Source organism: Vipera ursinii, assembly GCF_947247035.1.
Source record: "Vipera ursinii genome assembly, contig: scaffold_125, whole genome shotgun sequence".
Taxonomy (NCBI): domain Eukaryota; kingdom Metazoa; phylum Chordata; class Lepidosauria; order Squamata; family Viperidae; genus Vipera; species Vipera ursinii.
Window position 1 is genome coordinate 57,986 of NW_028148406.1, and position 21,560 is coordinate 79,545.

The following is a 21,560-nucleotide window of genomic DNA, read 5'->3' on the forward strand; positions in this document are numbered from 1 at the left end:
TCATTTCTTCAAGTATGCACCCATATCAGCTGAATCTCTTCCAAAACAGGGTCTTATTCTACCCAAAATCCCGCTAACCCTGGGTCCCGCCTCAGAAGGCAGTGGCTGAAAAAAAATGGCAATTTTCTCTTTGAAAATTTTTAAGATTTTTGCGGGTTGCAAACCGGAGAAGCTTAAGGCTTGATTTACACGGGGAGATTTGGTGGTGGCTAAGACCTTACAAGGCGCTGGTTCGCTCCCCGTCGATTTTCTTGCTGTACGGGACGGAAACGGCGGTGAAATCCTTCAATTCGTCTTTCTCGGCCTGATCTTGGGTCCCATTCCTCTTGGCCATGATCTGGTTGATTTCCATAAAGGTTTTGTTCTTGGTCTCGGGGACGATGAGAAAGACGTAGACGGCGGTGGCCAGGCAGATGGCACAAAAAATTAGGAAGCAGTAAGGCCCCAGTCCTTGCTGGTGAAGGAACAAACAGAAGGAAGAAATAACATTTGTAAGAGAAGACAGCGATTGCATCGGCCAGCAGCTTTGCAAAAACATTTTTATTTGGGGAGAAAATTTATTTTCACTTCGGGAGAAACCTTGGCTCAAAATCCAGCTGAAGGTTTTGGGTTTCCTAAGGAACCATTCAGACACATAAGAGTTATAAAGCTTTGCCTCCGATCCAAACTGCAGGTTTAGACGGACACCCCCAAATTTCCATTGTTAAGTGAGACAGCTCTTAAGTGAATCGCTGCTTTTGTTAAGTTGTTAAATGAGTCTGGATTCCCCCACTGACTCTGCTTGTCAGAAGGTCGCGAAAGGCAATCGTGTGACCCTAGAACACTACAACCGTCATAAGGACAAGTCAGTTGCCAAGCGTCTGGATTTTGATCGGGTGTTGGGATGCTGCAAGGGACGTTAAATGTGAAAAAGGGTGATGAGTCATTGTTTTTCCATTGTTTTCTGTTGTTAACTTAGAAAAGTCACTAAATAAAAGGTGGTCAGCCAAGGGCTATCTGTATTCACAAACGTCAGTTGCGTCCATCAAGGCCATTTGTGATTGACTTAATCAAGGTGGACAAAATTAATCATGGGTTTGGAGAAATGGGTCACGCCACCCGCTCGAAGTCAAGATTTCTACTTTCCTATGTTCCCACGGATTAAAGCAGAATGCAATACGAATTCTCCCGTTTGCAAAAAAAAAAGTTACAGAACAGAATTTTTAGCTCCAAGCAGCTGAAAACCGATTCCGTGTTTGCAAAAAGTTTTCAGAGCTTTTTTTTTTTTTAAAAAAAAAACAAAACAATTTTTTTACCTCCAAGTAGGTGAAAACCAGCCCGACGGTGAAATTTGACAGCCAGTGGACCGAGCCCCCCACCATGAAGGCTGCCGGGCGAGAGGATTGCAGAAACATTTCCATTATCATAACGCTCGGAATGGGGCCTAAAAGGGAACAAATTGGAATAGAGAAAGGGGTTTGTCCAAGAAGAACAAATTCAACTTTCAATTTCCCTCCCCCCATCTTATGCCTGGCTGAACTTGCAAGCTGGCGTTGCCCACGCTTCTCCATTGAGGCTCCTTCATGAGGACTAGAAATTTAGATGCCAATAGTACGGTAATTATACATCATTCTATTATACGTAATTTTGTTAGATTTTTTTTAACAAGAGAAAAGCAATACGAAGAATAAAACGGAGAATAGAAAAGTTTTGACAATTATAAATGCACTTATATTTTATCCTCTTAAGGTTACATCGCAATTTCCTGCTTCTACAATCCTCACATCCATACATTGCTAATTTTTTTTTTGTTTCCTCCAAAAATCCATCAGGGGTTTCCAGTCAGAACTAAATGCAACAGTTGATTATTATTTTTAAAGTGAAAAGTTAATTTTGACACCTCTTAATGTTGCTCATCATTGAGGACTAGAAACATTGAGGGGGTTTTAATTCGAAGAAACTACATCTCAAGGGCTTTTTGTTTTATAGTGTCCAGTACAATTATGAGTGTTATAGAGACAATATATGTCATAGGTAGTAGTCAGTGGGAGGTGTGAAAGCGTTGACAAGCCAACTTAGATATAAGGCTGGTTTGTGTGTGTCCTCTGAGCGTACACCCGTAAACCAGGCAGCGACACTACTCACTTGCACCAATGGCGTGTCCCATGACGTAAACGATTACACAGGCAATGCTGAGGTAAGGCATCCACGAGATCGCCTGGGGAAAAATTGAAATTTATGAATTATAAAAAAAATAATTAAAAGAGGTTGAGACTTTGGAAAGAGTGCAGAGAAGAGCAGCAAAGAGGATCAGGGGACTGGAGAATAAAATATATAAGGAACGGTTGAAGGAATTGGGTATGTCTAGTTTAATGAAGAGAAGGAGGAGGGGGGACGTGATAGCAGTCTTCCAGTATCTCAGGGGCTGCCCCAAAGAAGAGGGAGTCAAGCTATTCTCCAAAGCACCCGAAGGCAGGACAAGAAGCAACGGATGGAAACTAACCAAGGAGAGAAGCAACCTGGAACTAAGGAGGAAATTTCCTGACAGTGAGAACAGCTTGCCACCAAAAGTTGTGGGTGCTCCATCACTGAGGAATTTAAGAAGAGGTTGGACCTCCATTGGTCTGGAATGATATAGGGTCTCTTGCTGGGGGTTGGACTAGAAGACCTCCAAGGTCCCTTCTGTTATTCTATTCTATTCTATTCTATTCTATTCTATTCTATTCTATTCTATTCTATTCTATTCTATTCTATTCTATTCTATTCTATTCTATTCTATTCTATTCTATTCTATTCCATTCCATTCCATTCCATTCCATTCCATTCCATTCCATTCCATTCTCTATTCTATTCTATTCTGTTCTGTTCTGTTCTGTTCCATTCCCACATCCCATGAAAGAAAGGAAGCATGCTATGGTAGAATCTAGGCTAAAATTGTGGGTCCCCCCCCCAGTTGTACCACCTCTTCCAATTCAAGCCAATCAAAGGCCTTTTTTAAAACATACCTTCAGATTAAGGGCTATGGTTAGCACCCCACAAGCAACGCAGCAGATCCCGAAACCAGCCAGGAGCAAAACTCTTCGTCCCAGAGCCTCAACGATAAAGACCTGCCGAGGAAAAAGAGCTAGTTTGGGAAACCCAAGACCATAAGGCACCGACACAACTCACTCCCATCCTTCCCTTGCATGTCTTCCCCACATCCTGCAAACGACATTGACTTAGCAAACTCTGCTGTCCACCTTTCTTTCCTAAACAGCTGGCAAGAGTAAGAATTCCTAAGTTGAGTTCAATTTCCTTTGTGTGTGTGTGTGTGTGTGTGTGTGTGTGTGTGTGTGTGTGTGTGTAGGGGGGGTCTTCTCTCTCTCTCTCTCTCTCAAAGCCAAATCAAAATAAATCATACCGCAACGATAGTCATCACCACGTTGACGGCTCCTGTTCCCACCGTGACGAACTGAACGCGGCTTTCCGCAATCCCTGCATTCGAGTAAATCCGGTCCGCGTAGTAATACACCTGCAAAACCAGATGGAAAAAACATTCCCGAGAGCGTGAAATTTGACACCCCTCGATCTTTCCTTGTGGTCTCCTTCTCCGATAACTGCTCCGCCCCCCCCCCAACACAGTTTATAAACTTTCCGTTTCAACCAATCCTTTCAACTCTCCTCTCACAATATTCAATGGAAAAAAGAGGGGGTGGGAAAACGAGCGAGGGGCGAGTCTGGATGACCTCTAGGGAGCCCCCAACTTCTCAAAATCGTGCCTTTGCAAGGCTCGTACCGCGTTGACCCCAGAGAGCTGCTGCCCCATCATCATGACGACGATGGAGATGAGCTGCCAGCGGAGGCCTGGGTAGGTGAAGAGGGTCAGCACCGACATCCGTCCTTCGGCTTTTTCCGCCTGGTCTTCCTGCCGCATCTCCTCCATCTCCTCCTCCACGTCATCCGAGCCTCGCAGCTTCTTCAAAGCTAGGCGGGGGGAGGGGGAAAAAAAGGGGGAGATGAAAAAAATAAATAAAATAAAATCTCACAGCACACACACACACCTGGCTTAAAACTTTCCAGAACGTCAACTTAGAATCGGAAGAAGACACGGCACGAAAGAAAAGAGGGCTGGAGAGGGAAGAGGAAAACTCAAGGCAGCCAAAACACTGGGAGGCGAGTATTCCTAGAAGGGTCAGCTGGAAAAACCGTACCTGTCCTTGCGCCCTCTTCGTCGCCTTTCTGGATCAGCAGATACCTGGGACTCTCGGGGAAGAATGGCAGTAAGAGAAGCTGCAATGCGGCGGGCACTCCGGTAAGAGCCATGAGGACTGGCCAGCCTTGCAGGGAAAGAGGGAGACGCGTCACAAACGCACCCCACAACCCCTGCGCCCCGCCCCCACCCCCGTGCTGCAGAAGCCTGTCCGGTTTACCTTCGGCGCTCCCCAGGATCATCCTCATGCCGAGAATCTGAGCCGCCAGGATCCCCACCGTGATGAACAGCTGCGGCATCACCCCGATGGCGCCTCGAAGGTTTTTGGGGGACATCTCCCCAAGGTACATGGGGACCACGTTGGAAGAAAGGCCTGATTTGGAAAATGGCAACAGAATTCGGAGAGCTTTCAAGGAGGGAATGGACTGCCGCCTGTCAACAAGGGACTCCTGCTTGAGTGGTGGGTTGGTCTAGATGACCTACAAGGTCCCTGTTATTCTATTCTATTCTGCTCTAATTCCGTTCTGCTCTAATTCTATTCTATTCTATTCTGCTCTAATTCTTTTCTATTCTATTCTGCTCTAATTCTATTGTATTCTGTTCTATTCTGCTCTAATTCTATTCTATTCTATTCTTCTGTTCTGTTGTTCCATTCCATTCTAATTATATTATACTATATATTCTATACTCTGTTGTATTGTATTCCATTCCATTTCCCATTCCACTCCGCTCTACTTTACTGTCACGGTTCCGATTAATGAGACAACGCTGCAAACATTGACATTTACGTTGTATTGTATTGTATGTTGTGTTGTATTGTATTCTATATTCTATTCGATGTTTTGTATTGTATTATATTCCATTCCCTATTCCATTCCCCATTCCCTATTCTATTCCTATTCTCTTCTATTATTTCTATTCTCTTCTAATCTTTTATTTCTATTCTATTGGAACACAGCCTTTACCCCCCACATGATGCCTTTCCTGCCAATAACATTTTTTTATTCCACTGCTTCCTTGATTTCTGCACCCTTCCTCTAAATATTTTCTTTCCTTCTTCCTCTTGCATATCCCTAACCTCTAACACACCATACCTCAACCTTGGCAACTTTAAGAACAGGTGGACTTCAACTCCCAGAAGTCCCCAGCCTAATAAATGGACTAAGACAGAGGGAGGTTGCCCTTTGTCTTCGTGCCGGGAGCTCTCACCTGCGCAGATGCCAATAATGATGCGGCAAATGATGATCACTTCAAAGGTCTTGGCTATCTTGGAGGTCCCCATGAGGATGGCGGGGATGATGGAGAAGATGTTGTTGATGAGGAGCGTGCCTTTTCTGGAAAGGAGGAGGAGAATATCTCAAGAGGTTGAGGAGATTCAACCTGGAGCTCTAAAGCAGGGGTCTTCAGATTTGGCCCTTTGATGACTTTGTGGACTTCAACTCCCAGAATTCCTCAGCTGGGAGTTGAAGTCCACAAGTCGTCAAAGGGCCACGTTTGAAGACCCCTACTCTAAAGGATGAAGAGGTAGCCCTCAACCTCTTTCCTCTCTAGACAAAATCCTTCGTCAGTCCACAGCAGACCATCCCAGGAGGTCCTCTTTGCTTGGACATCCAACCACACCCAGGTTGGATGTTTCTCCTGGCACGGCCAATGGTTTTTATCTCCCAGGCTAGCACTTGCCCCAGGGTGTGAATTGTGCAAGCAAAAAGAAGAAGGAAGTCTTCTTCCACCTACCTGCCACAGTTGTTCACCATGGGCCCCACCATCAACGATCCAAAGAACCCACCAAGTGGGAAGAAGGACACACTCAAAGACCAGAGAGCTGTCATCAGACTGTCGTCCATATATTCACTGTACCGTCCCTTGTACGTTTCATTGTAAAATTGTTGCATGAACTGAAAGAAGGATGGGTGGAAGAAAGGACCACTCAGAGGGGGGCCAACAAGCACCCCAACTTGTGTGCCTGAGTGGGGGGGGCTTCCTATGAGTTGGGTACCTATCCTTCTCAGCCAGCAAAATTTGTGGGTTGTAGCAGAAAGCACCTAGGCTGGCACAAGTGGATTTAAGCAATAAAATCTAGTTGCTACTTCTTTCTAAATCTGGGTTTCTCTATCTTGGCCACTTTGAAGAGAAGAAGATTTCAACTCCCAGAATCCCTCTGGGATTTGAAGTCCACGGCTCTTAAAGGGGCTGAAATAATAATAATAATAATAATAATAATAATAATAATAATAATAATAATAATAATAATAATGATGATGATGATGATGATGATGATGATGGAGGAGGAGGAGGAGGAGGAGGAGGAGGAGGAGGAGGAGGAGGAGAAAAGAAGAAGAAGAAGAAGAAGAAGAAGAAGAAGAAGAAGAAGAAGAAGAAGAAGAAGAAGAAGAAGAAGAAGAAGAAGAAGCAGCAGCCCTATCTGCATTTTGGGGCATCTCTGCCTTCTTTGAAATTTATAAACTGCCCATCAAAGCCCACCAAATGAATTAAATAAACCCCAACGAACCGGAGCTGGAGAATTGATCACAGAGACATTATATCCATACTGGAAGGACGATCCAAAGGCGGCAATGAGGGTCACTAGAGAAAGCATCAAAGTCATTTTCTGCAAAAAAATAAATAAATCAAGAGACACAGAAACAATATTACTGAACTAACGCAGATAAACTAAAAGAGACCGCATTACTCTTCAAAAACCCTTCTAGCTGAGTGCCTCGGTCTTCCCATCTGCAAAATGGGGAAGTCACTTAAGGGAATCAACTTAAGAGCATCCTCTTAATCAGCTAAGCCAAGGTGCAAACATGGTGGAGTATTTCCAACAGCGCTTTTAATCCATGTGGAGAAAATGAGTGGGGACTGCAGGGACCCTCATTCGTTTTCAGCCCCAGGGACTGAATTGGTAGTCCCTTTGGCAGCCCAGGAAATTTGGGGGTTGTCCCACCCGAAAAATGAGACAGCCTTTAAAAATGTTTTATTACAGTGAAGGCTTCTGTGATCATAAAAAAAAAAGAAAAGCAAAAAAAAAACGTGTCCATTTCTGTTCCCCACCCTGAAATGAAAACCTGTACTCACCCCCTTCCCCGGTTCCTGTGGCGTGGGCAGCGGCATTTTCACACTTCCCTGCCCTGCAGACCTGGTGGAATGAAGAAAAAAAAAAAGAAAAATAATTATACATTCGCAAGACAGGGCTATAAAGGTGTGCAATTAAATGCAGGGAGCAAGATAAGTTGGTGACGGGCATAGCAGCAATTTTTTTTTTTACAACCCTGCTCCCGGATAAAATGGGTAAAACCCTGGGCCTTTGCAACCTTTGATAGAGCTTCTTGTGTAGCTCATTCCCCCCCCCCCCACACACACACCTTTTAGTTCAAACCACAGGCTGGTTGCAGGGATGGTGGAAGAAGAAACGGGTTCGAATAATGCCTGTGCCAAGTGGAGAGAAAAAAGGGGGGGGGTTGGAATCCTTTGTTTAACCTTCCCCAATCTCTTTTCCTTGTCTTCGAAGATTCTCCAATAGCATTTTTTTCAACCTTGGCCACTTTCAAGATGTCTGGACTTCAACTCTCCACAGACATCCTAAAATGGCTAAGGTTGAGAAACACTGCCCTGCACAAATTCTTTTCCAAAGCACTCACAACTACCCCAACACTCCCTTTTTAAAAACCTGCCACAACTTTCTAGTTAGTTGGTGTTACACCTCCCACGAACGCAGCCTGGGGCTTATTGGAATTGGATTGTAGTTCACGTTTTCCCTGTTCATGGTGTGTCTCCTGGTTTTTTCACCTCCGGAGACGTTTTTTAAAAGTAGCTTTGAAAAGTTAGGCAGCAAGTTTAATAAGCAGACTAGGAAAACACACACACACACAAGGAAAAATGTTTTATTTAGTGTCATCGGAATAAGAAGCAGCAAATTCCAGGTTTTGGAGACCAGAACATTTGGCTACCTGGATAAGAAAACAGGATGCTTGGCTTTAGGGAAAATATTTTGTTGTGAATTAAAATTGGCTATTTCTAAAAATCAGCATTTTGAAGCTCGGTTATGTACGGCATGTGTCTGCGTTGCATAACTTTAAAAAAAAAAACAGGTCTAGCTGTGGATGATAGGAGTTGTAGTCTTCGGTCACAGAACACCACTTTCAATTTTTTGACGCACTTTACAACACATCAAGAACAGGAAACACACACACACACAGAGCGAAAACCCCAATCCATCACACAAAAAAGTAGATTTCTCTTTTTGGATCTACAATCAACCCGGCTACGAATCAAACTGAAGTTAGGAAAATAAGTTTGCAATGCCAGAGAAACATAATGGCACCCAGGCCTTTCATTTCTAAATCATTTCTAAAGAAATCATTTCTAAAGAAAGGATGTCTAAAACAAAAGGGTGAGCCAAGCATCCAGGCAGGAGCTAGCCATGAGCCAATTTGTGGGTTTTTAAAAAAAAATGGTAATAATTGATTTTGGAAAAGGATTTTCTCAAAAGGTTGAAACAAAAATACAAAACATGAAAAGAGAAACAGCCAACTGCTTTCATTTTGAGCAATGATTCCACAAAGGGTTTATTAAATCCAAATAATTTATTTTTCTTCCCGGATTTTTCCAAGCCTTCTGCTTTCTCCTTTCCACTTCAATTCTCCCCACCAGTCCCCACCCCACCTCAATTTGTTGCCCCTCTCTTGTATTCCCCTGTAGGATCCCATCAACCCCAGCTAGCTAGCTGGCTGGGGATGATGGAGACCAAAGCCGATTCTCCCGTGGGGGGGGCGAAAACTCCTGCCATCAAAATCCGCTTTAAAAAAAAAAACCCAACCGCATCACAGTTTATTCCCCTTTGAAAGACACCCTGCAAAGTTTATTTGACCCAGCTCCCTCCCAAATAAACACACAAAAGAAATACATAAACCACTTGCCGAGCGAATTCTCTTCTCTAAAGTCTACCCAACACGATTCCAGAAGTAAATCTTTTTGCATCTTTTGTTTTATTTTCCTTACCTTTAAAGCTCTAAGAATCCCTTCCTTTCTTTTTCTTTTTTTTTTTTTTGAGCCAGCAATTTCCTTCTTGCAGAGGTTTTCTGGATGCCCTCACAGCTTAGCTGGTGTGACTGAACAAGCCAGAGGCCACCCATGTCCCTTCATCCTATATATTCCTTTCTTTTTCTGACCCCACCCCCCTTCCACCCCAGAAAATTCCTTTTTGTCTAAGGGTATCTGGGAGGGAACCATTGCTTACGTGACCCCTAACAGATAAGCCTCCGGCCATCCTCTGGGATGGCCCGTGGCTTTTTTCTTTTTTTAAACTCCTTTTCTGGCTGGGATGACCTCCATAACCCTTAAGTAAAAAATCACTGCAGCACGTAGACACAGCCCAAACCTCCGAACCAATTTAGTTTTTATTTTTTGATTAGGGAGGAAATTCCTGATTCTCCTTAGGGGTGCACAAAACCTTCTCTCTGCTTCTCTCCAGTTGTAGATTTAAGATTTCTCCAACCCACCAGAAGGGGGGGGGGAAGTTATCTTTGTTTGCAAAGGAATTTGAGGCTTCTTCCTAAGAGGATAAAACAAACTTCCTTTTTTGTTTCGAAAAGGCGTAAAGACATCCTTCCGTTTGGTGCGTTTCACCAAGGATGCAGGCAGGAAAAATAAAATAGATGGTACAGAACAGCTAAATATATATCTATATCTATCTATCTATCTATCTATCTATCTATCTATCTATCTATCTATCTATCATCTATCCAATCCTCATCAAAGCTTAGCATGCAAAAAAAAATTGCACAGCGATTTTGCCCAGTTTTCTTGCCATATACATTTAATAAAAGACTAATTTATTTATTTTTTCAGGCAAATTAATGCAGGTCAAATATCTGGAAAGGCCGGCTTTGGAGAATGGGACATAGATTTAGGGGTTTTTTTTTTAAATACATGTGGTTGTGATTTTATTTTCCTCTATTTTCCTCTCTTTTTTTCTATTTGGTTTAGCTGAAAAAACAAGGAGCAGGGATAACTGGAGGCCAATAAATTCCTTTAAATTTTATTTACATCCAGTTCCTTCCCCCGCCCATCCTCTATAGACTTAATTATTTTATCCTGTACCCCAGGGTGGCTTAAAGTTTGTAAATATGCAGGGCATCCTTATCATGATATGCAAAGTTCTCCTCTCCTCTTCTCTGCCATTTTGCTCCTCCTTAATCACTAAACAAAATCAACCTGCCCTTATCTCAGGAAGGGCTAATCCCTCTGCCTGCAGGCTGGAGGGGAAGAGAGGAACCAAAACAAGGGGGGGGGGGAATCCATAAAATGTAACATTTGCAAAAATTGGGAACTGCCTTTTCCTATTGTGCCCAAAGCTGTTTTTCAACCTTGGCATCTTTAAAATGTGAAAATTCCCCAGCCGGCCTGCTTTAAGATATAGGTGGACTTCAATTCCCAGAATTCCTCAGCCAGCCTAGAGCTAGAGCTGGCTGGGGCACTCTGGGAACTGAAGTCCACACACACCTGAAAAGTTGAGAAAGGTTGAGAAACATGGATTGTCCAAATAATTAAACGTGTGCATGGAATTGACTTCTGTGCCCAACCTGATAAGTCTTCGTCCTTCACTCACCTATTAACAACGTGGGAATTTTGTCGCGAGGCTATTTTTCCAGCCACAGGGAAACAATTCCAGCTGTTTTCTCCATCATTGAGGAACTCAGCCACCACTTTGAGAAATTAAAACGCTACAATTTCGGCTTTGCTGCTCACAGTTGGCCCTGGAAACATAAGAAACATACAGCAGCATAGTGATTATATTGCATTTCCCTCCCAGGTTTAACAGAATAACAGAGCTGGAAGGGACCTTGGAGGTCATCTAGTCCAACCCCCTGCTCAGACAAGGAAACCTTATAACATTCCAGACAAGTGGCTGTCCAGTCTCTTCTTAAAAACTTGCAGTGTTGGAGCATTCACAACATCTGAAGGCAAGACCTTCCATTGATTAATTGTTTTGGCTGTCAGGAAGTTCCTCCTTAGTTCCAGGTGGCTTCTCTCCTTGATTAGTTTCCATCCATTGCTTCTTGTCCTGCCTTCAGGTGCTTTGGAGAATAGCTTGACTGCCTCTTTTTTGGGGGAGCCCCTCAAATATTGGAAGACTGCTATCATGTCACCCCTCGTCCTTCTCTTCATTAAACTAGACCTACCCAATTCCTTCAACCATTCTTTTTTAATCTCCAGCCCACTAATCATCTTCGTTGTTCTTCTCTGCACTCTTTCCAGAATCTCTGACTTTTTTTATAATATGATGACCAGAACTGGATGCTGTGTTCCAAGTGTGGCTTTACCGAGGCATTATAAAGCGGTTTTAACACTTCACCTGATCTTGATTCTATCCCTCTGTTCATGCAGCCTAGGATGGTGTTGGCTTTTGGGGCTGCTGGCTCCCATTTTAAGTGATCCCAGATCCTTCTCGCAGTTGCCACTCTTGAGTCAGATTTCACCTGCTCTCTCTTCCCGTACGTTCGATTTTTCTTGCCTAAGTGTAAAACCTTGCTTTTCTCTACACTGAATTTCATTTTGTTGCACGGGACCCAGTGTTCAAGTCTACCGAGATCCATCTGTACCATGAGCAACAGCTGGATCTTACACACACACATCTGGACTGGCCAAGTTTCCCAAAGCGGGTAGGTCCTGTAACCTTAGGCGTGTCCCCAGACAATAAAATGCAAGTGGATGGTTATCACATTTAAACCAGAAGTGACCAGAGGCCAAAATGCATTTCCTCCCCTTAATACAGACATGTCAAACTCGCGACATCGGGCAACGTATCGACACTGTTTCGCCACTGCCGGCAATGGGGTGGGCGCGGCTTCCGCGTGATGCGTTTGGCCTGCGGGCTGGCAGTTTGACACCCCTGCCTTAATAGGTCATGTTTAAGAATTTCTCAATTCACCCTTCCCCAAATTCCAACCCTGGGAAAAACAAATGACATTTTTGCAGCTGCTGCCTTCCAAATTTGCAACCCACTTCCTTTTAGAAAGTGGATACAGATAATCCTCAAGGTACAACTATTTGTTTAGTGACTACTCAAAGTGACCACAACACTGAAAAAAAGTGATTTGTGACTCTTTTTGCACACTTACTGCAGCACCTCCATGGTCATGGGATCAAAATGTGGACATCTGGCAACTGACTCATAGACACACAATGGTGGCAGGCTCCCCTAATCCCTTTTTGTCGCCTTCTGACACGCCAACTAGTTGTGTGTCAGACAGACCGATAGACAGACTGGAAGGCTGGGAGACAGACAGACAGATGTATATATAAAGAGGACTGTGCTTATTCAGAAAAAAACAGGTAGAAAGATTTTCCAGGATTTGTATGCAATATACAAATTCTGGAAAACCTCTGTTCCTCTTTTTCAATTAAGCATGGTCCTCTTCACCAGTGTGGATTATATTATATTTACCTGTTTACTTTTTGCTGAGCCCAACTGATCTTTGCTATCTGCTCTACAGTCCAAGTCACCATAAGCTCAGTTAATAAGAACAAATTAACTGACTGATAACCCAAGTTCTATCAGATGACCATTTTTTATTTTATTTTTGTACTTTCAGCTGCTGCGTTCCAATTCTTCCCAGTGGATATGACTCCATCTCTTTCCAGTATGGGTTATGGTGTAGTAACAACAACTTGCACCTGAACATCGGCAAGACGAAAGAGATGGTGCTAGACTTCCGGAGAAAAAAAGGAGGAACCTGCCCCACTTTACATCGGGGAGGACTGTGTGGAGAGAGTTTCCCTCCTTTAAATTCCTGGGAGTCTACCTCTGTGAAGAGCTGACCTGGAAAGTCAACACAACCCAGGTGGCCAGAAAGGCCCAACAGAGGCTTCACTTTCTCAGGGTCTTGCGGAAGAACAGGGTAGAACAACGGCTAATGGCCCTCTTTTACCGGTCTACTATAGAGAGCGTCCTCTCGTACGGTATTGTGGTTTGGTATGCTGGTCTGACAGCCGCGGATAGGAAAGTATTACAGAGGGTGGTGAGCACGGCCCAAGACATCGTGGGCTGTCCCCTGACACCACTGGATGACATCGCCAGGGCTCGCAGCCTTGGAAGAGTGAGGAAAATTCTCAGGGACGACTCACACTCTGGACGGTATCTCTTGACTCTCCTACTGTCGGGTAGGAGATACAGGAGTATAGCCAGCCGCACCAACAGGCTGAAGAACAGCTTCTATCCGTGCGCTATTAGGCTTTTGAACGGGAAATAATTTTTATAAACTTTATGCAGAATTGACTTGCGAGGCCGGTGTGTGGTACAATTGGTTCATATGGTGTAGTAAGATGGAGGGTTTGTTGTCACTGTGAGTTGCGGGGTGGGAGCACGAAGGGAGGCTCAGCTACTCTCAATGTATACATGGTTGTACTTTGACAATAAAGGTTCATTCATTCATTCAAAGCTGGCGCAAATCTTTTAAAATACTGTTGTCAAGATCCTTTCAAAAATGGGAACTCACACAAGCTCTCACAGAAAGCGAAACCTGATATCAATCATAATTATAATATTATAAAACAGAGCAAACTTGACCCTTGCTCAATAAAACTGTTTGCCTTCAGGTCAATAAGACTCAAAGTGTTCAAAGTTACAAAAGTGATGTCAAAGCGTGACCGTTTTTCACACTTACGACCGTTGCAACATCCCCAAGGTCGCAGGATCAAAAATCAGATGCTTGGTGGCCACTGACTCGTATTTATGACGGTTTGCAGCATTCCGGGGTCACGTGATCCCCTTTTGCGACCGTCCGACAAGCCAAGTCTACAGGGACACCCATTTCCCTTAACAACCTATTGCTATTAAACTAAACAACTGCAACGGTGACAAGGAAGGTCGTAAAGTGAGACCAAACTCACTTAGCCAACATCTGAGTTAACCACAGAAAATGTGGGCTCAGTTCTGGCCCGGGGATACCTGTGTGCCTCAATGACCAAGGTGGCTTCTGATGTTGCATTCAATCCTTCAGCCCTCCCTGTGGCTTTATAGGTAAGCGTGTAAGGGTACAGGTTTATACGTACGTTGTACGCAGCACGCTTAAACGTGGGTTACGCATGTGTACACTTTGAGAGCAAGCAACACAGTTTCATTGTTTAATGGGTGCCGATGTGCCCACAGTTTTTTTTTTTAAGATGATAAAGTTTATCTTATCTGTCTTTTGTTTTTCCCAGCACCCAGCGAATGGGGCATCTTGGAGGCTGCACTAAAAAACGGACTCAGGTTGAGCCATTCCTGGCTTCCCAAAACTTGGCACACCTGTTAAGTATTCTCCCAGCCTTGCATATCTGTTTTCCCCCACCCAGCCATTCCTCCTCTTCCTCTGCATTCTTCTACCTTATCTCTTATCTTAATCCTTTGACACACACCTCTCTCCCCCCCAGCTTCTCCGCAAATGAAAAGTGACTTTGGAGAGAAAGAGAGAAAGAGAGAAAAAAAATCCTCATCTCCTGCCTCCTTTCCTTTCATCCTTTTCATTCTGCATTCAGGTCCAGATTGCAATCTGCTTGGGGCAGAGATCCCTGGCTTAACTCTGGAGGCTGATGGGCTCCATCAATCATTAAACCTTATCCAGACAATAGGCAGGTGTTCCACCCAGGAGATAAAGGGTGGATTTTGCAAATGCATCCTCTTTGATCTCCGCCTCCCCCTCCCCATTTAATGCTGTGATACACTTATCAAAGGTGGCCCCACTCCTGGAGGGTCCCCTCTGGCCTCCTAGGGGTCCACAAAGTCAATGGGGGAAGCTGGATTCAGTTAACAACCGTGTGACTTAGTGAGTAATGGAACAACTGCAACGATTCGCTTAAGAAATGTGGCAAGAAAATGTCTCCCTCAGCAAATTAAGCCCCCTTCCGTGTTTGCACAGAACCACATCCACAAACTTTGCAGCTGCTGAAAAACTTAAGATTCTCTCTCACACACACAACACACGCACACACACACAAACACACCGAGAATAAGCAAAATAAGAACTGGATGGGGTTAGCCCAATTTGAGAACACAGCCCCTCGCTTTTGATCTGACCTGGTTATCTCCGTGTCAGGTGAAGCACAACCCATCACCCTGTCTCAATTTCAGTGCGCCCCAACCAAAGTTACCTTTCCTTTTCCTAAGTCTACACAGAAGGTGAAAAAGTTGTGTAGCCCAAGCCAAGAATCTGGAGTGAAAAAGACGGGTTTCAAACAAGGTTTAAAAGCAGGTGAGATGTTTTTCTGGGACAAGCAGACCCAGATACAGATGAAAGGAGTTAGATATATATATATGTATATATATATATTTTTTGCATTCCTTCAGAAACCTCCAGGGAACGGGATCCAAAAATAATATTTGTGAAGGTTGGCCTGGCGTTGGTTGAAATAAAAACTCTTGGCACGTTCTCAAGCACCTCTGTTTTAAAAGCATCTCTTTTGAAGCATCCAAGGCTTCTTTGCAGAGAGCTGGGATTTAAAAGCCAGCTTCTGAAAAATGCATCAGCTTGTTAGGATCAAAGATGACTGACCACTGGTGGGTGGGGAGTGTGGGGGGAAAAAATCACATGACGAGATAAAAAATTAATTTGGAATTCACGGAGGCGGCCATAAAAATGGACTTTGGTCTCAGCTGAGGCTGTTTTGGACTATCAGACTTACTGGTTTTGTTTTAATCCAGGCTGGAATAACATTATTAATTCTTTCCCCCTCATTCCAGTCTAAAACAGGTGTTTATGATTCCAGCCTCAAAACTTTCCTTGGGGGGTCCCCTTTAAAGGGCATATACAGACAGTCCTCAAGTTACGGCAGCTTATTTAGTGACCGTTCAAAGTTACAGCAGCGCTGGAAAAAATGTGATCGCAAAAGCTGAAGTTCGGCTTGAGGACTAGCGAACTTGAGGGGGCTTCGTCTCTCAATCAGGAAACCACAGTCCTGGCACAGAAAAAAATAATAATAATAATGGCATTTTCTTGTCCAGCAGTCCCTTTTTATTAAGCTTCTGAACTAAAATCATTCACTTTTCTTTTTATACTTATCTCCATAACCCTGAGAACCCCTGTGAAATTGTAAAGACCTTTGCAATGACGACTCCTCAGCTGGAAACTCTGTAAAAAAAAAAGAGTAAAGCAAAAAACAGGGCAAATTCTTCCGATCGATAAAATCATCAATGACGTTCATCAGGTAGAAATCGGAACAAAAAGGCTGAATTTTGGCTTAAAAATATGGGAGACGCATTGGGCTAAAATACAGCCTAGGATAGGAAGAATGAAAAAAAAAATCCGTTCATTATAAGACGAGAGAGAAATGGTGCCTAATGGTGCAAAATCAGCCCCCCCTCCCCCATTTTTTACACACTCCAATCAGGTTTGTGTTGTTTTTTTTTACACACTCCATTCACACATTTAAAGAGCCCCACCTCAACTTACCTATTTCCAGTTAAGTCCCTTTTCACATCCAAACCAGAGGAAACCACAATTGCAATATGGGGAAAAAAAATGAGCTAAAATGAATGATTGTGTCTTCCCCCCCCCCCTGTCTTTGGACTTTGGTAGACAAACCAAGTTACTTCACAGCTTGACTTTGCTCTTTCGCCGCTGGGAATAACAATTTTCCTCTGTCCATCACCCACCACTTTGGAAAAAAAAGGAAAAAGCGAAGGCCAGGATGGGTTATTAAATAAAAACAGATATATATATATATATATATTTCCCCCTCTGCAATTCCTCACTGGGATTGTTTCAAACCTCAGCCCGGTGTGGTTGTCGGCAAAAGCAAAGGAGCATTGCACACCTCTCTGTAACACACCTTACTTGGCAGGAAAAGCAGGGCTGCGGCGTTTCTTAGCCACAAAACTGTCACCGGGAGAGGCAAACAAACACAACACCCTTTCTTCACAATTCTACGAGGCAGAAGAAAAAAAAATTGCGGTGGTTGGGATTAGCACAAGGAGAAGAAACTGGGGGTCAAGAGGGAAGATTATTTGCCCACAAACAGCATGCCAGATTTTGGGGCCAGTCCTGCACTGTTTATTATTTAACTCCCCTAACTACAACGAAAATGTGGCTAGTGTAAAGGAAAATGCAGCCGGCCGGTAGAGGAAAGAGCAAAACTCTAAACCAAATCAGGCACTCAAACTGTGTGCCTGGCAGGGATGTGGCTGAAATACCCAGTGGTGAAAATCTATTTTACACAGTAGGTGTACTGTACACCTGTCCGTTCCCCCAACTCCCCTGTCAAGTGCCGAGTCTTACAATCCCCCAGCTAAATAATAATAATAATAATGATAATAATAACATTTTTTACACCCGTATAAAGAGGCGCATGTAATACTCCTCATTCCAAAAGGCTTCTGCAAAGAAGCAATTCAAGAGTTCTGCAGAGAAATAAACAATGAAACAAGTTCTGCGGGCAAACAGTGGAACCATTTCTAGCCATCACAAGCCAGCAAAAGATAGCCTGGATTCCAGAGGGGGCCAGATCCTGGCTTGGATACCGTCATCCCAACCCTGTCTACCTCGCAGGGTTGGGATGAGGATGGCTAATGGAAGAGATGCCCAACTGGCTTTTCCACATTCCTAAGGTCTGCCTCCCTCTTTCGCTGCGGTATTTCATTAAAGGGCATTAAGAAATCTGGAGGAGTGCAAGTCTTGCCTTAGGCACAAGGGCAGCTCTCTCTCTCTCTCTCTCTCTCTCTCTCTCTCTCTCATCTATCTATCTATCTATCATCTATCTATCTATCTATCTATCTATCTATCTATCTATCATCTATCTATCAATCATCTATCTATCAATCATCTATCTATCTATCTATCTATCTATCTATCTATCTATCTATCTATCCTTACATATCCATCCATCCATCTGTCATAAACATTGCTGTGTTTCTTCTTAGACTTAGATCTTCAATTTGGTTTAGGGACCTAAAAAAATTAATACCAGTCTGGGGGTGGGGGTGAGGGGTGCATTTGAGGAGAAGGGGTACATTTGATTCCGACCTACAGTTGGATTTACGGAACAGAATTTACGCATCTAGCAATAGCAAATTGGGGGTGGGGGGTGAGGGGGAGGAAGTGACCCTCTTGGGGTTATTTGGGTGACAACCGAACAGACAAACTCCATGTTTACATCCCCAAAAACTTTAATGGAAGCAAATACCCCAGCCCAGCCCAGCCCGCTATTTACAAAGGAACAACCTGAGCACCAAAGAGTGGGTTGCCACGCACACCTTGCCACAATCCAAGCAGAGGGAAAGCGACACCGATTTTGCAGAAAAACGGAGGACCAGAGCTGGACGCTTCCTAAAAGAGCGGAGTGTCTCCCTGGCTTCATATTCGGATGAAGTTTGAGTGCAAAGCACTGGTTTTTGTCAGCTCGGCTGCTCCAAGACAGAGTTCGGCTTGGCCCTGTGGAGGGGCACCAGGCTCTGGATCTCCAAAAACGTCTTGTCTTTGGTTTCAGGGATGATCTTCAAGATGTAAAGAAAAGTCACGAAGCTTATAGGGCTGGCAAGCAGGAGGCTGTAATGCCCTACGTAGTTCTGGAGAACAAAGGGAAATGGTTGAGATCCCAAGAGATCTACGGTATCTCTTTCGACAAAGATCCAGGCCAAGGAGGAGTCCTTCTCACCCCCTGAGCTGTGTTTCTCAACCAAGTCTAAGATGTATGGACGTCAACTCCCAGAATGCCCCTGGCAGCATATATGTGAATACATGCATAAGGGTGCTTTTCCAGAGCTGAATGCAAGGGAATTTGCTTTTAATGTATGCTGAAGAGTGTACATTTAAAGTGACAGTAACGTTTCTATTCTATTCTATTCTATTCTATTCTATTCTATTCTATTCTATTCTATTCTATTCTATTCTATTCTATTCTATTCTAATGTATGGACTTCAATCCCCAGAATTCCCCAGTCAGCCCAAGGGAGTTGAAATCGCTATATCTTAAACTTGTCAAGCTTGAAAAATATGGCATTAAAGCTTCTGTTTGCCCAGAATAGGGATCCACCAGCTGGATACCTCTCTTTGCTATGGTTTACCTTTCCAAAGGACACCCAGCTCAGCCACAGAAAACGTGTTTTTCCCCACCACCCTCATCTTTCCTGGTCAAAAAAAAAAGGGGGGGTTGGCCTTCGTGATCTTGGGGTGGCTTTTTATTTCTTACTCCGAGAGACGGATGAAAAGCAACTGCAGGTTTTTCTCACCTCTGCGTAGATGAAGATTAAGACGGTTGAGTAGTTCAGCACCCAGTGTATAAATTGTGCGACGACGTAAGCAGAGGACCGGGAAGACTGCAGAAAGAGTTCTCCGGTCACCAGGTTGATCAGGGCACCTGAGGCATCAAAAAAATGGAGGGAGGGAGGAAGGAAGGAAGGAAGGAAGGAAGGAAGGAAGGAAGGAAGGAAGGAAGGGGGAGAGAGAGAGAGAGAGAGAGAGAGATTTAAAATAATCCTCTCTTTTCTCTAAATTTCACCTCTGCAGTTTTCCTTCTGGTTTTTCAAGCAACGAATGGTGATCGCTCTCTGAATTTTGGGGTGCTTCCAGGCTGGGGTGTGGGGAGACCCAATTACCCAATCAGTTGGGGGAAATCCCAGGCCCGGGTGCGAATCTAGCCAATTCCCGTACAGATTGCCCAAACCACCCACCCAGCCACCCACCAACCCAGCTGCTTACTTGGCCCCATGGCGTGGACGAACAGGAAAATATTGAAGAGGACGTTGTTCAAGAACGACAACCAGGCAAATTTGTCCTGCGCAGGAAAAAAAACAAACAGAAAAAGTTTCTAGCGAAAGAGGGAGGCCGTCGTCTTGCGTTTCGGCTGACGTAAACTGAGTCAAGGAAGCGTTTCCCCCCCACACACACACACCACAAACTGTCCTGCGATGGCAGAAATTAAAGTCCAGACTTCCGGTGTCTGGAGCCAGATCCCCTTAACATTTTCTTGGAGGCCATTGAGGTCCCATTGTTTCTGAGGAAGCTCTCTACCCTTTCGCACCTGTAAATCTATGGTCGCGGTGAGCAAGAGGCAGAAAACCGTCGCCATCCCAAACCCAACAAGGAGCTGGAGTTTCCGTCCTTTTGTGTCCACAATGTACATCTGCAAAATGGGGAAAAAAATTTTTTTTAAAAAAAATGGAATAGATCGCCACCCACTGGGCGGAACAGAGATCACCTGGTGGTCTATTTTCCCATCTCCGTTCAGCTCAAAAAAAAAAGGGGGGGCAAAGCCATCACGGTTTGATGTCAGGTCAGGAAAGAGAAGCTCAAAAAGGAAGGCAGAAAACAAACCAGGATTCAGCCTCAGAATGGCTGTTTTGCTCCGCTGAGAAGCTACATCTGGCTTCTTCAACAAACCGGGTTAAAAAAATGAACACGGAGGAGGAGGAGGAGGAGGAGGAGGAGGAGGAGGAGGAGGAGGAGGAGGAGGAGGAGGAGGAGGAGGAAGGGAAGCTTACCCCGTATAAGATAGCCAAGATTAACAAGCCAGTGGTTATTATTTGGAAATATCGGGCCTTTTTGTAGCTTAACCCCGTAGAATAGAGAAATTTCTCGATGCAGAGGTAGATCTGAAAGAAAACCAGCACAACGAAAGGACATGGGTTCCAGACACGCTCAGAAGATCTTCATCAATATTGGTTACGTATCCCTAGAGCAGGACGTCTCCAAACTTGGTAACTTTAAGCCTTGTGGACGTCTTCTCCCAGAATTGAGGAGAATGGAAGAACATTCACTGGGAGCTTCTTCTTCTTCTTCTTTTTAACAGAAACAAAGATCTCTGGGGCTTGCCTATTGGGGTTTGTTCCAAGTGCAAACCACAATTGATGGGTTGTCTGTTCCCACCCATCTGAGGCAGAGCCACACCGACTCCATCCAAACATAACCCAGAGCTTGGTGGATGAGGAACCAAGACGATCAACTTAGAAGTTTCCGAAGCTGTTTCCACTGGGATCTCTTCTGATCCCGTCATTCCAGGAAACCTCAACACATGACCTTCTAAGGCCAAGGGGAGCGCCTGTGGGACCCAGAACCAGCGGGTAGATACTTTCCTTGAAGGTTAACGCAAAGCCAACATGGACAACCCGGCACCACCAAAGTTATTTAGGGCCACCAGAAAGAACATTCACCCAACTAGTTCCATTGGGTGGTGGTGCTTCTGACGATGATGCTCGGCTTCTGAAAGGGTCCCAGAGACTGCCTTCCCTTACCACATTTACGCCAGAAAGCTGCTGGCCGACTGCTATAATGATCACAGAAACCAGGTGCCAACGTAGTTGACGGTACCCCAGCAACCGCAGGGTGGTCATCTTCTTCTCATCCTTCTCAAAGAGGTCCTCCCGTCGAAGTTCGTCCAGTTCATCCTCCACATCGCTCTGGAACCTGAGAAGCTTCAGGGC

The 21,560-nt window shown here is 44.4% G+C and overlaps 2 protein-coding genes across 5 annotated transcripts; both read right to left on the bottom strand.

The window, feature by feature from the left end:
* Window positions 1-2: 2 nt before the first annotated feature.
* On the bottom strand, window positions 3-16,903 carry LOC310650542 (solute carrier family 2, facilitated glucose transporter member 5-like). Of its 4 annotated transcripts, XM_083380106.1 has the most exons (15): window positions 16,597-16,903; window positions 12,615-12,844; window positions 10,776-10,923; window positions 7,244-7,304; window positions 6,678-6,776; window positions 5,903-6,063; window positions 5,378-5,502; window positions 4,389-4,541; window positions 4,170-4,295; window positions 3,755-3,942; window positions 3,380-3,490; window positions 2,985-3,086; window positions 2,125-2,197; window positions 1,296-1,423; window positions 3-454 (listed from the first exon to the last, which is right to left on the bottom strand). In XM_083380106.1, the coding sequence occupies exons 4-15, from the start codon at window positions 7,277-7,279 to the stop codon at window positions 218-220; spliced, it is 1,539 nt and encodes a 512-aa protein (XP_083236232.1). In that variant the 5' UTR covers window positions 7,280-7,304; window positions 10,776-10,923; window positions 12,615-12,844; window positions 16,597-16,903; the 3' UTR covers window positions 3-217. The 4 variants fall into 4 exon arrangements, with proteins under 4 accessions (XP_083236232.1, XP_083236230.1, XP_083236231.1 ...); XM_083380104.1 differs by having other exon boundaries at window positions 4,170-4,541; XM_083380107.1 differs by having other exon boundaries at window positions 214-450; window positions 4,170-4,541.
* A 1,578-nt stretch (window positions 16,904-18,481) lies between these two features.
* LOC310650539 (solute carrier family 2, facilitated glucose transporter member 5-like) lies at window positions 18,482-19,909 on the bottom strand. The gene is made up of 3 exons (XM_083380101.1): window positions 19,840-19,909; window positions 19,371-19,498; window positions 18,482-18,707 (listed from the first exon to the last, which is right to left on the bottom strand). Exons 1-3 carry the CDS (start codon window positions 19,847-19,849, stop codon window positions 18,537-18,539), a joined length of 309 nt encoding a protein of 102 aa, XP_083236227.1. The 5' UTR covers window positions 19,850-19,909; the 3' UTR covers window positions 18,482-18,536.
* Window positions 19,910-21,560: the final 1,651 nt, after the last annotated feature.

Excerpts from the sequence above, each read along its gene's own strand:
- LOC310650542 (XM_083380105.1), bottom strand. The coding sequence starts at position 7,279 with ATGCCGCTGCCCACGCCACAGGAACCGGGGAAGGGG. Across the intron at positions 6,777-7,243 it reads CACAGGAACCGGGGAAGGGG|AAAATGACTTTGATGCTTTC; the intron begins GTGAGTACAGGT and ends ATTTTTTTGCAG. Across the intron at positions 6,064-6,677 it reads TGATCAATTCTCCAGCTCCG|TTCATGCAACAATTTTACAA; the intron begins GTTCGTTGGGGT and ends TCCTTCTTTCAG.
- LOC310650539 (XM_083380101.1), bottom strand. Across the intron at positions 18,708-19,370 it reads TAATCTTCATCTACGCAGAG|AACTACGTAGGGCATTACAG; the intron begins GTGAGAAAAACC and ends TTTGTTCTCCAG.